This window comes from Physcomitrium patens, chromosome 1 (assembly GCF_059467195.1).
Source record: "Physcomitrium patens ecotype Gransden chromosome 1, ASM5946719v1, whole genome shotgun sequence".
Lineage (NCBI taxonomy): Eukaryota > Viridiplantae > Streptophyta > Bryopsida > Funariales > Funariaceae > Physcomitrium > Physcomitrium patens.
Genome location: NC_143410.1, coordinates 7,845,885 through 7,862,322, shown reverse-complemented (window position 1 = coordinate 7,862,322; position 16,438 = coordinate 7,845,885). Strand labels below are relative to the sequence as shown.

At 37.9% G+C, this 16,438-nt stretch overlaps 2 protein-coding genes across 3 annotated transcripts; one reads left to right on the top strand and one right to left on the bottom strand.

Annotated features, from left to right (window-relative positions):
* Positions 1 to 4,393: 4,393 nt before the first annotated feature.
* Positions 4,394 to 6,707, top strand: LOC149989853 (uncharacterized). The gene has a single exon (XM_090249197.1). The coding sequence runs from the start codon at positions 4,833 to 4,835 to the stop codon at positions 6,108 to 6,110; it is 1,278 nt and encodes a 425-aa protein (XP_090105323.1). The 5' UTR covers positions 4,394 to 4,832; the 3' UTR covers positions 6,111 to 6,707.
* A 1,656-nt stretch (positions 6,708 to 8,363) lies between these two features.
* On the bottom strand, positions 8,364 to 12,805 carry LOC112288572 (mechanosensitive ion channel protein 10). Of its 2 annotated transcripts, none has more exons than XM_024532879.3 (6): positions 12,301 to 12,805; positions 10,350 to 12,193; positions 10,125 to 10,248; positions 9,707 to 10,000; positions 9,366 to 9,568; positions 8,364 to 9,205 (listed from the first exon to the last, which is right to left on the bottom strand). In XM_024532879.3, exons 2-6 carry the CDS (start codon positions 12,155 to 12,157, stop codon positions 8,932 to 8,934), a joined length of 2,703 nt encoding a protein of 900 aa, XP_024388647.1. In that variant the 5' UTR covers positions 12,158 to 12,193; positions 12,301 to 12,805; the 3' UTR covers positions 8,364 to 8,931. The 2 variants fall into 2 exon arrangements, with proteins under 2 accessions (XP_024388647.1, XP_024388637.1); XM_024532869.3 differs by having other exon boundaries at positions 10,350 to 12,205; positions 12,301 to 12,705.
* Positions 12,806 to 16,438: the final 3,633 nt, after the last annotated feature.

Genomic DNA, 16,438 nt, shown 5'->3' with positions numbered 1-16,438 from the left:
ACAATAAAGGCGCAGTTAAAAGAGGCTCAAGAATAACAAAAGGTCAATGCGGATGTCTATGAATAGGAACAACCATCATTTCTCTTGGGTGATAAGGTATGGCTACTTCATCGCAATATCAAGACCACTCATCTTTGTGACAAGTTGGACTATCAAAGGTTGGGACCATTTTCTATTTCTACACAAATCAATCTAATTGCATATCGTTTATATCTACCAAATTCAATGAAAATCCATCCAGTATTCCACGTGTCTCTTTTTGAACCATACAAGACAGTGGACATACCAAGAAGACGATAAGCTCCACCTCCTCCTATAGAAGTGGACAATAATGAAGAGTTTGAAGTAGAAGAAGTCTTAGATTGAGGGCGGTGCCGAAATAAATTAGAATATCTTATCCATTGGCGTAGATATGATATTAGTGAATGCACATGGGAGCCAATAAAGAATCTTGCAAATGCAGCAAAGACTGTGGAAGCTTTTCATCGACGATATCCATCAAAATCAAGATAAAAACCTTCTTTATAAAAGAAACAACATCTAGGCAAGACAACATTCTACTTTCAATCTTTGTTCGTAGCTTCTTTATAGTTGTGACGTTCAGGAGATAGAGAACCAACAACCAGTAGATTCGACTTAAGAGCCTTCATTTACTGACCTGCCGGACGAGATATTATGATTGTCACAACCTTCAAGACGACGCAATCGAGATGAAGATCTTCAAGAACGACATGTTCTTCCTCGAATAGATGGTGAGATACAATGCATTTGATATCACGATTTGAGAAGGGACTCCCGATGTTTGGTGATTTTGCTAGAGATAGAAACAACTCTTGATGGTGTTCCAAATATTCTATTCGAAGGAAGTTATGAAGGCCTCAACAATGATCAAATAACTAGGTGGTCTTCTCGTCCTGGTATGGGACACTACCGATAGTTGAGAGGCCCTATCAATCATCTTCGAAGAGAACAAAGATAAGAGTATGTGGCGAATACAATTCGTCGCATCATAGATTTTCTCAACATATGATGATCGCTTCTCATGGAACTCGTCCTTAGAAAGGAGGGTAATGTCACGGACATACTCATGTAAGCTAGTAATTACATATACAAATAAGTAGAAGTAAGTAAAAGTAGATAAAAGTAAGTTAATTCTATAGTATTTAATATGGAAGCTTCCTAGAAGCTTCATAGATACTGCTTTGATTTCATAGGTATCTTTAATTGACTTTTTGGATTAGAAACGTGGTCAACAAGTTGGCCATGTGCCACACATGTTGTTAGCTTGAAGATCAAGCTAACTATATGGCCCACACGTAGAAAAACTTGCCTTGTAAGTCAAGGCATGTGTCCTACAAAGTCAACACATATTGGAGGTCCTACAGAATGTCGCCACGTAGCCCCTAGTTAGATAGTATATATAGAGACAAGAGTGAAGCCTTCTTCACTCTTGTCAACTCCTTTCTTGCGTCTAGTCTAGTTTCAAGGGTCTCTAGTTTTCTTATCTTTTGACAATAGCCATTCTAGTTTCTCTTTCAATATACATACTTATTTATTTATATTTTATTACCTTTCTTTGAGTGAAGGCTCACTTGTCTAGATTATTTTTTCATCGAGTTCTTGTCCTTGACAGCATGTATAAAAGTAAAATCGCATGTATGAAGCTTCTAAAAAGCTTTTCTATAAGATATTATGAAATTAATTTATTTTTATCTACTTCTATCTATTCATATTACTTAGATATTTATTAGAATAAATATGTATGTCCATGATAAAATCATTCAAAATTGATATAATATTAAATTATAATGGCTATTATTAAAGACAAGTAGATTAAAAAGTTTTGAAATAAGTCTAAAGACTAGAAAAGCATTAGAAAGAATAAAAAAGACTTTACACTTATTTCTATATATACTATCTAATTATAAGCTACATGGTGATGTTCTAAAAGACCTTTGACATGTGTCCAATTTGCAAGATATGTATCTAACTTATAAGACAAGTTTATTATATGTGCATTGTCGTACAATAATTGCTTATAGTATGTAAAAATTAGTTAGAACATATAGTATGTTCATAAGTCTTGGTGTATATTAGAATGGTTAATAGATTAATTTAAATAAATTGGATATAAGAAAATTTATTTTAAATTTTATCTATTTTGATTATGGCATTTAAAGAATTATAGAACCTAAATGTTTAGTATGAAGCCTTGAGAGGAGATTAGAGCCTGAAGATGAAAATCTAAACTAGTAGGAGACTTATTGGAAGGGATGAAAGCAAAGCATGGTTGGATGGAGGCAAGGAATGGGATCTTCATTCCTATTGGTCGAAGGCCATGTCCAATGGGCTTCAAAGAGGCTGCCCGAGGCCTTATTAGGGAATAGGCTTTCTCTTTCGATGTCATTTGAGCTTTAGAGGCTAGTATCATCAAGTTTAGGTTTTTGGATACAGATTGGATACAAATTTTGTTTGATTTGGAGTTTTTATGAAAGAGTTATTGGTGCTCAAAGTTAAGGTGTCAATTTCATACCTATTATCATTCTTTAGAGCATAACATCCATTTATAGAAAGCAACAAAAAATCAACGATTGAGATTTTAGAGAACAATTTTTTTATTAGTCTTTTTCATATATTGTATGATGAATTTGGAATTCGGATGAAGAAGTTATAGAGGGTTGAAGTCATCACATCCAAATCAAAGGCAGTAAGTAAGTGATTTTGTTCATAGTAATGGTTGGAGCTATATCTTGAGTTTTTGGACGAATTTTGGCTTCAACCTTTTGAAGAAGGTAGATTATTGTGTTAAGAAGCTATATATATATAAATTTTGTAGAATTTGAAGGCTTAATTTGTGAGATATGAAGAAATTTGCACGCAAGTATATAAAAACTTGGATTTAAAGCTATTGTTAGGATTTTGGTGATATCTTAAGATCCACGATGAATTTGTAGTTGAAATTTGTTGTGATAGTTTTTAGAAGTACATCAGTACTTTATGTAAAATTTGAATGTGTTTGGATAGTCCAATTGGAAGATATACATTTTTGAAGTTTGGAAATAATACCTCATAAGGATATATAAGGATTTAGAATTTTTTTTATCATATTTTGGGTATTTTTGGGAACTTAAGACTTATATATTTGGGGTAATTGCTCTTAAAAGTATTATATATATATATATATATACAAACTTAGTCTTTCTTATCTCAAGACTTGATTGAGAAATTAGTGGCAGCCAAATGCCTAGTATTCTCTTGAGGCAAATTCTCTCTACTCCGACAGTGCCATGTAGTTAACTTGTTCTACAAGCTACTAAAATGTGCGACATGTGGTGAGCTTGTTGGCCAAGTTTTTAATCTACCAATCAACTACAAACACTTCTAAAATCAAATATGTGTCTATGAAGCTTCCAAGAAGCTTTGCCATAAGATAATATCAAATCTATATATGTATATATATATTAATTGTCTATGTAATATTTTTTATCTAAGTAAATATTTATATCCATGATAGATATTGCTTTAGCAACTTTCTATTTTTATTATGAAGTTATAAATAAATTATTTAAAAAATATTAAAAAATCAATCAAATAAAATTTAATTTTAAAATAATCAAAATAACTTTTAATAATATAACTCAAAATCTTTTAAAATAGAAATTTGAGGTGATAAAAAGATACAAATACTCTTATGATTAGAAATTATTAACCATTATATAAAACTATAGAAATATGTTGAGGAAATCAAATAAAAAATTAAATTAATAAAAAAACAAAAATAAAAAATAAAAAATAAAAAAGAACATAAAATTTTGAAACCTTGATATAGTATCTATAAATAATATAATGTATTTTTAATGACCAATAGCATTATGGAATTTAGAAAAAGGTATATCAGTTAAATGGAGCCCAAGTTTTACTCACAATGTCATAGTTATGCATATACCACTTGAGTTATTAAACAACGAAAACCTTCATAGTGAGCATGTACTTCATATCTCAATGCTCTAAGCTTTGCAAAACTAATGGATTCCACAACATATTTCAATACATGAAATGTTGTTCTTCTCAGGTTAATCCAACACATGTTCGTGTTTGTGCCACAAATATATATATATATATATATATCTATATGTGTATATATACCTCATGGATGAAGTGAGTTTTCATCCACAACGTGTGACACACAAGTCCAAGTCGATGACGCCATAACCCGGAGCGGCAATTACCCCCTGCCAACACCGCGATCGCGTCTCACAAGTAAATGTCATTCACGCCGGAGCCGATCGTTGCGAAGGACGCGCCGTGGTTGCCATGTGGATAGTGCGGCTTCGTGGAAGTGCGATGCACCCGTCCGCAGCTTGCGCTTTAGGCCAGCAAGGAGTCTCGTTTGGTAGGCTTCCGCTCCTGTGTCCGCTGCACTTTTAGACGCGGCCTGCGGGGAGGGAGCTGTGTTACGCTCTTCGATGACAACAGCAATATTATTGCTGATAGTGAGTGAGTATGCTTTCGTTGCAAGATCCTCGCGAGCTCCAACGGTTTCTTCCGCCTGCTGCCGGAGTTTAGCATAGAGCTGTTGCATTCAGGAACGGCTAGTTTGATGCTCTTGTCTAGAGCTCTGTGTCTGGGCATTTAGTTTCGGGCTCCTGACGGCTCGTGTACAGTGGTTTGATTGAGCTCAGCAAGCTGTGCTGAGGGGAACCATGGTGGGTGCAGTGGGCGGTGACTATGGTCGATAACGTTGGTGGAAGTCTCCACAAGCAGAAAGGTAAGTGTTCTAAGAGATTAGCAGGGTTTTAGACTTTTGAGAGGCCGTTCTCGAGGCAGCAAAGATGCCGAGACTACTGACGATGAAGTCCTTCGGGGTATCGTCAAAGATTGGGAGCTCGAGCCTCCAGGTCTTGACGCGAGGGAAAGAGGAGCGAGGCTTAGGTTCGCTTCTCACGCAGGTCCGGATGTCACCGTCTAAGAAGGGTCGTCGCCAGACGGATTTGCAGGCTGTCGGATGTGTGACTAGGGCTAATCTTACGAAGAACAGAATGTTGCTTCTGGGTGATGTGGGTGATCTGGAGTCCACGTTTGACATGTTCGATGATAAGCGTGCTAGAAATGAGAAGCAATTTGAGCCCAGCTCTGTGTGTTTGGCCGCCATGGTTGACGAATTTTTGGAAGAGGGAGTTGATCAGAAATCTGTGTATGGCCGGTCGCGATACCATGGGTCATCATGGTCCAGCAGCGGTGACGAAGGTATCGAGTCTACTCTTGTTAGAGAGCTTTCTGAAACTCTGCACCGTGACAACATTAGGGAGCGAATTTTGCATGAAGAGGTAACCAAGGCGGTTGTCGCTGCCAAAGACGGCGAGGGAGCATCGTCTCTTTCTACCGACCAGGTCATGAGACACCTGCGCCAGGCTGGTTATAAGGCCGGAATTTGCAAGTGCAGGTGGGATCACTCGGGAGAACATCCGGGTGGTGAATACGAATACGTTGACGTCGATTTTGAAGGCTCTACAGCCGTGAAAAACAGCGAGAGGATTATAGTAGATATTGATTTCAAAGCCCAATTCGAGATAGCTCGTCCAACTGCTGAATATGACACCCTTGTGCGAATTTTACCGACTATTTTCGTTGGCAGGGTGAACCGGCTTCTCTGGATTGTCAACTTCATGACTGGTGCGGTTAAGTCGTCGTTGAAGGAGCGAGGGATGCACTTGCCACCATGGCGGAAACCTGAATACATGATATCTAAGTGGTTTTCTACCTACGAGCGGACGATCGGTGATACTTTGCCTAATTTTGTCAGAGGTACAAGGGTTTCAAATGTTAATTCTCCGCCACGCAAGGGCACCAACAGGACTGCGAATCTACAGAAATCAGCGGAGTTTTCACAAAGAGGGAACCTGAAACAGCTAATGCCAGGTAATGTAACGGGAATTGTTGTTAATGGCGATTGGCAGCCTCCAGTGCTGAAAGCTAGACGATCCCAAGGGCCTGGACACGCTGGGCTCGCATCATTGTTCAAAGCAGCCAACCTCCCGGCTCCTATGGACAACGTGAATAGAGACCAAGTTCTACGTTCGAAGTGTCCTGTCGTGGTGGTTTCCTCATAATATGCAACTTCAATTTCTCAGGAAGTGTACTCACCGTTGGAATTGATTTATACTCCAAATTTTCGTATTGTACCATCTTCTTTGGATAATTTATGCAGTGGGTGTGCGAGGTCATATACCACCTCAACGGAGGTGCTCATACCTTATAGAACGCAACACCGTTGAGATAGTAGTTTGTGCGAGATTTTTAGGGTCTGATTTAGAATGAAACGCTATCATTTTATGAGATGGCCAGCCCCATTACAGTTGGGGTTCACATGGAATAGAACAAAGTTCGAGATGTGATTTATTTCCAGTATAGGTTTCCACCAAAGGCGGCAGAACAAGTTTGTGACCAGACGATCAGATCCTGTTTTGTGTTGTATTTAGTGAGGTGTGTAGTTCATGAAACCCCATCGAAACGGAATTTTTACCACGTGCATCTGATTTCGTCAACAAGCGAACGGCTTAGAGGTTGACAACAATATGTCCCTATACTGGAGGGATATTCAGCTATGAGTCGAAACCTGTCGGAGTGGGGACTACCACCACCACTGAATCTGAAATGAAAAGACAGTTTTGACCTTACCAACATGCTGAAATTTTTTCAGCTATAAACACATGTCCATCTTCAATGTAGCCGACCTATGAAATTGTTCTATTTGCTCTTTCAAATTGTTGTCTGGACATCTGTTGCAAGTGGTTCTAGTTACCAACTTGCATTGTGGAAGAGGAAAAAACGTCCCTCCACGTTCCTGGATTCGTGCACAACTATATTTGTCCCTTTCAGTAAGCAGACACCATGCTAAATCACAATGACCCACCAGTTCACAGGAAATGCTTGTGGGTGAGCTAGCAGTGAAGCCTATTGCTGTTGCCGAAGAGGGTGAAAGAGCAACAGCAGTGCCAACCCACCAGGTCACCACCACTTCTGCATCCAGCGACTAGAAATGGACTGAAATTGGTCATGACATTTTTTTAATCCATTAACGTTCAATCGAGATGTAAAATATGTGTAGTTAAGTCACTGCACCTTAATAAATCACTTAACAAGTACATTTCATAGTTTCATGTGAATCGCGTTTGTGATTTGCTCCCAGTGAATAATTAGCTGGGGAAATACTTGAAGAGGTTAAGAATAAATATCAATTGAAATTACAAAGGATGTGAGAATATAAAGTAGACACATATAATGAAGGTTTAAAATGGGGTACAATCAACCAAGGTTTTCATAAAATTATTCGGCTATGGTTTTTAAGTTGTTGACACATACTTGGACACATTGAAATACTGAAAGTGGCACTAGAGCTGGTTCAAGAATTTTTGGGGGATCCAAATGATTTAAACCTGATGATAACTAGAATAATATCTTTTTCTTAAAGTATGAAAATTTCGTAATTCAAGTTCTTAATTTCTTTACACCTAAATCATGTACAAAACATTAATAAGCTTTCAAAATTGATTACTAGAATTCTAAATTTAATGTTAATAATAAAAGTTATTATGACATAATTTTTGTGAGAAGAAACGTGCATCCACAATTTTTTGATACTTTCATTTGCAAAGGTAGAGACTGATCATCTATGGTTTGAAGACTCATGTGAACAGACTCTTCAGATTTATTATCTGACTTTGTGAAGACACCTTTAATGGAGATTTGTTGAACAAGCTGATATGAGGTTCTTGATGCAAATTCTTCTTCTCACAAAAACTTTGCTTGAACTCACAATAAATTCATTCCTGCTCTAATAGCAACAAATATTTTCATATTCAAACCATAGCAATCATTCCAGGTTGGATATCCTTCAAATACATGATATTAGAAACCTAACATTCAAGACTTTACAAGATATTTGTTTCATCTTTAACGAACCACAAAACTTTAGTTACAAAGTGTTAAAAAATGGTACACAATGCTAAAGAATAAATGCATAAGAGAACAAATGTCAATGTAATATGGAGATAAAGTGTGAATTTCTACACGAATTACAAGAATAGTTTCACCTTGCACAGCAAATAAATTCACAGTCGTTGACTTATCGTTCATTTCAAGAAAAATGAATTAATTTCAATATTTTTATACTTACGCAAAAAAAAAAAAAAAAAAAAAAAAAAAACTACGAATCCTTCAAAAATTAAACCGTACCAGCAAAGACAGAAACCACATCCATACTTTTTTTTTTTCATTTTTTGTTGAAATCATATCCATGAAGTTCGAAGTAGATGGGATTCTTGAAAGCATCAAAGGCTGTTTTCTTACTTTAGTGGGGGATGTCATTTAAGAGATAATTTTTATTAGTGTAAGCATCCAATCTGCACATAAACCATAACTGCTAGAGAAGGTTTGGCAGTGCTCTTTAGGAAGAGATTTCGAGTCCCTGACATCCATTGTTCGTAGGACCCACTTGAAGCTTGAAGTCCATATCGGTATGTCTTATTTCTCTTCTTTCCGAAAAATCTGGCTACAATCAGCCATGCCGCAGTGGAACAGGTAGAAACTGATGACACTGGGTGGCAATTTACCAACCTGCACATGTCACCTATCAGCCTGCATACACTGATCTGTATAAATATCCCCTGTTGTTTGAGGATTTTGCAGCTTTAACAGAAGGAAGTCCTAAAACTAGAATACGCGCCTAACAATCTGTAGTACGCATCAGAAGCTCTGGGTCTACAATGTGGACCCCTCCTGAGGACCTCCGTGTAAATATCCATTTGTTAGCCAATAAGTTGACCTTTCCTTATCCAAAGAATGCGCCTAACATTCACCTAAAGAAAGCACTCACAGGGACCCAAATTTAATGCATCATCGACGCATCACCCTCGTGCCTTCTTGAACTGTTTAGAGTTGCCTGCTGAGGTTGATCGAAGAACCATCAACAGACTTAAGTTGCACTTCCTGAGGAGGAAGATGATAATCAACTTGAAGATCCTCGAATAGCCTCTTCATTTCAAGCATTAGCTCAGAGCGTCGAGACGTCTTCTCTCCAAAGTTCTGATAGTTCATTGTGTGCGTCAACCCCAGAACTAGCTTCAACCTTCTAGTCTCAGGTGAGCAATCCATACAATTGAGCGTGAAAGTCTCTTTCCAGTGTAGAGACTGGCTTGAGATATACCTGTCGAAGCACACCAGCTTATCAAATTGAATGCTACTGAATCAAGATGTTGATATAGTAAACAATAACATGATAAGCTGGATGTGAGTAGTAGCAAACTTCATTAAACAATTTGAACTTGAGCGTGTGGAAAATAACCCAGCAGAGATTAAGTTCGTACCTGCCAATGGCCTCCTTCAGACGCCCAATTCTTTCGGCCGGGGTAGTTGCCGCAATGTAGAATTCAAACATATCAGTCATATCTGGACTTCGGTAGTAATTTGTTATGGGTTTGATGGCAAGGACGGAGTTGGGGTACCAGACCTTGGCACCGAAATCTCCCAGAAATACAGTCGTCAAGATGTTCATCTCCTCTACCACATACTGCCACAAGAATAATCACTTTCCCACTTAGATAAAAGATATAAACTAAATACTAAAAAAGCATAACCAAAAATTGTGAGCCGAGCTGATAAAACTAACAATCACTATTTCATAGCTAAGCAAACTTTCAAGCTGTACCATGGTTCCGTCAATGACGCAGCGGTCGCCGACATCGAATGGGTGGTAGACGAAGACGAAGACGATGGCCTCGAAGACAGTTTTCAGCGTGTTGCCGAATATGAAGACCACCAAGAGCAACTGAGACGAAACGAATATCAAAAGCTGTCTAGTAGCAACGTCCAGGATAATAAGCCAGATAACTACCACAATCACAAATAGAAGACAGTCAATCATGCGGTGAAGCTTGTTCACAGCTGTCTTGGTGTCACTCAGCGACAATGCAAGAGCGCGCCTCTCTTGGTAGACGTTCACCTACGGACATTCACGAATCAATCGGAAATGGTTAGCACTGAATTCATGATCCCAGTGAGAGTGACCCTCCAACCTGTAGAAGAAAACGCAACAGAGCTTGAATTTTGGAATGTTAAGGACATACCACCCAGGCCTTGAGAGCAATTTTTGTGATCATACCCGTCTCCATTGCGCCTTCAAACACCGCAAGTGCACGTATAGCGTCTTCTTCTTGCATGAACCGCATTAGATCATCTTCGGTGATATATCTGCGTCTCACAATCGCATTTCGTAAAGCTGACATGTTAGAAGAGGTTTGGATGTAGCAATCAGAAAGTAAACTAAGAGGAGGATTGAAAGAGGCTCTTACGAAGTGTCAGGTCTCGCAACGTTGGCAAAAATCTCCTTGGCAACAGCTATTGCCTGCCACTCGCTCCTGATCTCTGTGTCCATTTCGCCATCCTCCTGCGCATTCTCATCAAGCCCCTGGCCAAAGGTGGACACTCCTTTACTCCGCACCATATTGATAAGGCGCTTCATATTAAAAGCTGACACATTCTGTCGGTTCAGCTTGTGCAGATGTTGGACGGTGATACCGGAGCCGGGTTCAACCTCTACACGAACGCCAGTTCTGGATTGCCTGAAGGTTATTTCCCCTCTGGACGTCTCGCTGCCCTCGCTTATACCAGGCAACCCTGTTAAACCTGGGGCCATTGCGCCCGCCTCTTTCAGCATTGCCACTTCCTCCATCAGCTTCTCGTCGTCGTCTCGCATTCTCTCAAGTTCGACCACAGGGGGGCCGGAGAGAACTTCCAAGATGTGCTGGTTGAACAACGAGTCGCGTATGCGCTCGAAGTATATTCCGACGTGGAAGGAGGAGGCAAGCACCTTGACAAGGAATACTTTGATGATGAAGAGGACAGCAGCAAGCAAGAAACATTGCAATACCTTGGTTACATAGACGAGCTTCTTGCTGGATGCCTGCGCTTTTGAGTCAAACATGAAATTCCATGCCATTAGCACTGACGCTAACCAAATGCAATTCCTTACGCCATGCCGCAATGCATAGACGAAGTAGAGCACTCGCCTTCGCGCTAAGAAGTTAATCTCGAGGAGGCAGACCAAAGCGCGCGTCACCCATCCCGAAACCAAGCGACCGCAAACAACCACGAGTGCCAAGAGAATCCATTTCCAGAGGAGAAGCCCCCACAGGGTCAGGTTTCTTGCTTGCGAAAGCACTCTGCTACATATCACGCCGGCAAGCAGAATGAAGAATGCAATCACTTCGAGAAACCACACCCATGACCTCTTTTTTTGAAACTTAGGGCGATCAGGCAAGTCTACATCCTTGAAAGGGTCGTCTTCTTCTTCCCTCACCCGGCCGAGACCGGGCAGCATTCCCGACTTCAGCTTCTGCGACCGCAATTGTCCGGACCACAAGTTCCCCGAATTCAACTGTTGGGACCCGAGCTGGCCAGACCTCAAAACCCCTGACTTCCGAATGCTTCCATCCCCAGCCCCCTTCTCAGCTACTGACTTCCTCGGCTCGGAGAATCTCGACTTTGCCCTGTTGTAATGACTGCAGGGAACTGCCGAGCTTTTTGTGACAAGTTCCTCATCTCGAAATGAATGCAGCTGGCTAGAATGGGAGCTTGTAATTCTGCGATGACGAAGACTGCCCGTATCTTCGCCACGGCCCCTCGAAGCGCATCTACCACCAACTGCTGCACTGAGCCCTCCGCCAGATACAGACGACAATGCAGGATTCTCCGACGCAGCATGGGCAATGTAATGGTGATCTCCATTTGAAGGAAGTCGTGTCAAGAATGGGGGTAAGTCCCGATGTGAGGAGTTCGATGAGTCTGAATCAACCGCTGAGAATCGCCGCATGGAGCTCATAGCCGAGTTGTCCTTGCTCAAATCCGATTCCGACTGCGAGTACATCTGCGTCTCGGAGAGATTTGGCAGCGTCGACGACTTGTATCGGGAAGCTACATTGCAAGGGTCCACATCAATCGCAGTTTCCTTCACCGGATTCTGCCACAAACTCCCATCTGAGGATTCCAGTCCCTGTTTACAGCTACTACCGTGACCCATGTCAAGGCTCCTAGTACGCCATCGCCTCTGCACCGTGGCTCCCGGCGCCAGCTCCTGATTTAACAAACTAATATTGTCCATAGCATCATCCTTTCAACCTGTTGTTCCTCCCTTCACCTGAACCAAGGACTGCAAATGATCAACAGATCCAGCCTTAGCTCGCCTCTCTAGCTCACATTGTTTCACACGATCTGATTTACCCCCTTGTGTAGAAAATTCGTTACCTTTCTTCATGTTGCTGGCGGTAGTTACGCATTGACATCGACCAGACGACAGCAGTAGATTCCAGTCACGGGCTTCGCACCCAGAACCTGCACAACATCCAAGGACACCCAGAATCGAATGTGAGTGTCGGCAGATCCACAATTGCAGGCCCAACAATTATAACCCTCCACAAAAGTTGACGAAGATTTCGCCAGCTTTGATGCACAACGCGCAATGCTTTAACCCCGACGACGTCAACGCTAGCTATCGAGCACGACACACGAGTCGCAGCGCTCTTTGGGCTTCTCCTCCCGCCTAATCTCTGCTAGCGTGGTGCTCGGCTTCGTCAGATTCCAGGTCGTGTGTCAGGCCTGGTGGTTCAAGATCGCAAAACTCCTCATCGACTTTAACGGAACACAACACGAGTGTGCTGGCTACGAATGAAACCGCAGATTGTGATTGAGCTTCTCTGTCGAGTCCGCTTGTTGCACCTCCGTAGCGCCAACAGCTCCCAGTGGATAACAAAATCTCGATTTTTCGAGTTGGGTGCAAGTGGTGAATCGCTCATGTAACCAATGAGGATCGTTGGGGAGCACCTGTGGTCTTCGGAGCCAATCTTAGGCGATGCTGGTTTGCTATTGTAGGCTCATCGAGCATCGTTGCGCTTGCAGCGATGGGTCTCGCGGGAGAGCACGAGCTTCCGAGCAACTTCTCGCGGCTTTGGTCTGCGTTCCCGCCCAGTTCCCCTTTGGTGCCCAATCCTTTAAGATTCATTTTCAAACGGGAGAGGGATGACGTGGACCTGGCCGTGCTTGGAAGAGGGGGAAATGCTTCAGACTGCGTCAAAGGCGTGATGCGTGATTCGAAAGCACAACCTTAATTTGTTATTGTTTTTATTATCGGAGTTTTGAGTGGCACGTGTGTTAACTAACTTTGCTGGTTTCAAATCACGAGTAATTTTTGTTCTAAATAAACCAAAAGTCATCATTTTTGTTGCAAAGTCACGATGTAGATGTAACCTAAATTATTGTTTGGATTAGTCAAACATAGTTAAAGTCAAAAAAAAATAAGTACATCTGGTAATCTAACTCTTTTAAAGGATGTAGTTTCTAATATATTATATATGTATTTCAACTATTTAAAATAAGAATGAGCTAAAATGACAAAATCAATTGGATAAAGTAGAATTGATTTTTTTTAACTCTAAAGCTATTAATAAGACCAAACTAATTTTGAAAAATCTTTAACTTCCATTAATTATAAAAAGACAAATAAAGAGAATATAAGCTAAAAAAATGTATATAAATGTAATTAATATAAAAATTACACATAATTACTTACATTTTACTAATTATTTAGCAAAGCATAGTAGTCCATAGTAAACATTGCACCATTAGATATACATTCTCAATTTATTTAAAATTCAAAAAATCAAGTTCTTAAATATTGTTGATAAAACAAATAAATCTTTGATATTAGAAAAATCAGATATTTTTTTTTAGAGAAAACTTGATAGAATTATATCTATCTATCTATCTATATATTGAATTGATTTTTTAAAAAGATAACTTTATTATATCACATGTATCAATTGCATTTTAAAAACTTTGATTTAATCTTACAACCAATACAAAACATGAAATATAATACATGATTTAAATTAAAAAAAAAACTTTGATTCTTTGGCAATTTTCAAAATAAAAACATATTGATGTCTTCAAGTAGAACACAACAATGGTTAATAAATTCCATCTCATTCATTATTTATCTTGTTATTTTTATTCTTATATTTTTATTTTAAGTCAATTAGAAATTAAAATTTAACTTATAATTTTATTTAACTTTAATTATATTAATATTATAATTATATGTATATTTATTTTATTTATATTTACTTCTATTGATTTTTATTTAGTATTTTTTTTACATGTATGATAACTTTTACATATTAATGTAAGTCAAGTAATTACTTTTTGCATATATTAACATTAATGTTATTGATTTTAGATGATGTATGTTTAGTCTATTGTTAATGTTGTTGTTATTTGGTTGTATTATAGAATTGCTTGCCTTTTCAAGAGCAATAAGAAATGGAATTATAATACAACATTAAAATACAAAAGAATAATCTTAGTTAGTATCAAACCTTAACTTGTGAATTTAAAAGTTGATATTTTAGACTTAAACAAAGAAGAAGCATGATTTGGCAGAGTTAGGTAGATTCCAAAGCTTGGTTAGTTAATTTATTTATTTATTTAATTTTAAATTATAGATACACTTTAAAAAGAATACAATAAGACTTGCTATGCTAAAAGTAATTGCTTAGCTATTCTATTTCATTGTAGAATAATTGAATATTAAAAAAATTCAATAATTTATATCAAGAAACTCTCTACTCCGCCTCTTTTATTAAGAGAACTAGGTTGTTTTTTTTCTAATAAACATGGTTTCTAACAACTTTAACAAATTCAACATATGTATAGTATAAATAAAGAGGGATTATTTACTACATGATAACAACTCATAGCAATTTTCTATTAAGGATATGAAGCTTGAAGAAAAAAATCCTCAATACACTATTGTGTCATTCAAAAGAACTAAAAAGTTACTTCAAGGTGATATAGTATTAAAGAAGAATGGCTATTGCCAAAGATAAGAAGATTAGAAAGTCTTGAAATAAGATTAAGGACTAGAAAGGCATTCATAAGAGTGAAGAAGGCTTCACTCTTGTCTCTACATATATTCTTAACTAGGATGTATGTGGCAATATCCTATAGGACCTCTAAAACATGTTGACTTTACAAGACACAGAACTTAACTTACAAGACAAGTTTTCTATATGTACACTACATAGTTAGCTTGTTTTGCAATCTATCAACATGTGGTTAACTTGTTGATCAAGTTTCTATCCTACCAATCAACTACAAACACATGTAAAGTCAAAATAACATCTATAAAGCTTCTAAGATGCTTTTCTAGAAAATATTATAAAATAAATCTGCTTTTAATTACTTCTATTTAATCATATAAGTAAATATTAGAATAAATATGTATGTCCATGATATTATTCTCTCTTCTAAGAATGAGTTCTATGAAGAGTGGTCATTATATGTTGAGAAAATCCAAGATATGACAAATTATGTTTGTTACATACTCTGAACTTTGTTCTCTTCAAAGATAGTTGATAGGTCCTCTCAACTATTAATAGTACCCTATACTAAGAATGGAAGACTACCGTCTTATTTGATCATTTTTGAGGACTTCGTAACTTCTTTCAAATAAAACATTTCGAACACCATCAAGAGTTGTTCCTACTTCTAATAAAATCACTAAATATTAAGAATTTCTTCCAAGTTTGTGATATAAAACATGTTGTATCTTGCCATCTATTCAAGGAAAGATGTATTGTTCTTGAAGATCTTCATCTTAATTATGTTGTCTTGAATGTTATAATAATTGTAATATTTTGTTCAATAAGTCAGCAAGTGATAGCTCTTAAGTTGAATCTACTCATTGTTAAATTTTCAACTTCTTAGCATTACAAATGCTCAAAAGTACCAAACAATAATAGAAGGTAGAATGCTATCTTCTTTGTATCTTCTTTCTTTTATAGCAAAGATTTGATATTCTTCATCTTGATTTTGATAGATGTTGTTGATAAAAAACCTCAATCTTTTTTATTGTATTTATAAGATTCTTTGCTAGCTCTTGTGTACATTCATTAATATTATATCCTCACCAATAAACAAGATATTTTAACTTATTTCAATACTGCCTTGAATCTAAGATTTTTTTCATTTCAAATTCTTGATTATTATCCATTTTTATAGGAGGAGGTGGCATTTGTTTTCTTCCTCAGATATTCATTATATGGTTCAACAAGAGATATATAGAATATGAGATGGATCTTCATAGACTTTCATAGATATAATTGATAAGCAAGTGGATTAAGTTATTTGCTAATAGGAAAAGATCCAAGCTTACAATAGTCCAACTTGTCACAAAGACAAGTAGTCTTGATATTGCAATGAATTAGCCATACCTTCTCCTCCAAATTGAATTGTGGTTATTTCTTATAATAGGCATCTGCATTGATCTTTTATTGTTCTTAAGCTTCTTTAATTGTGCTTTTATTATTTCATATAGTTCTGACAAAAA

Excerpts from the sequence above, each read along its gene's own strand:
- LOC112288572 (XM_024532879.3), bottom strand. The coding sequence starts at position 12,157 with ATGGACAATATTAGTTTGTTAAATCAGGAGCTGGCGCCGGGAGCCACG. Across the intron at positions 10,001-10,124 it reads TTGCTCTCAAGGCCTGGGTG|GTGAACGTCTACCAAGAGAG; the intron begins GTATGTCCTTAA and ends GAATGTCCGTAG. Across the intron at positions 9,569-9,706 it reads GCGTCATTGACGGAACCATG|TATGTGGTAGAGGAGATGAA; the intron begins GTACAGCTTGAA and ends TTCTTGTGGCAG.
- LOC149989853 (XM_090249197.1), top strand. The coding sequence starts at position 4,833 with ATGCCGAGACTACTGACGATGAAGTCCTTCGGGGTATCGTCAAAGATT.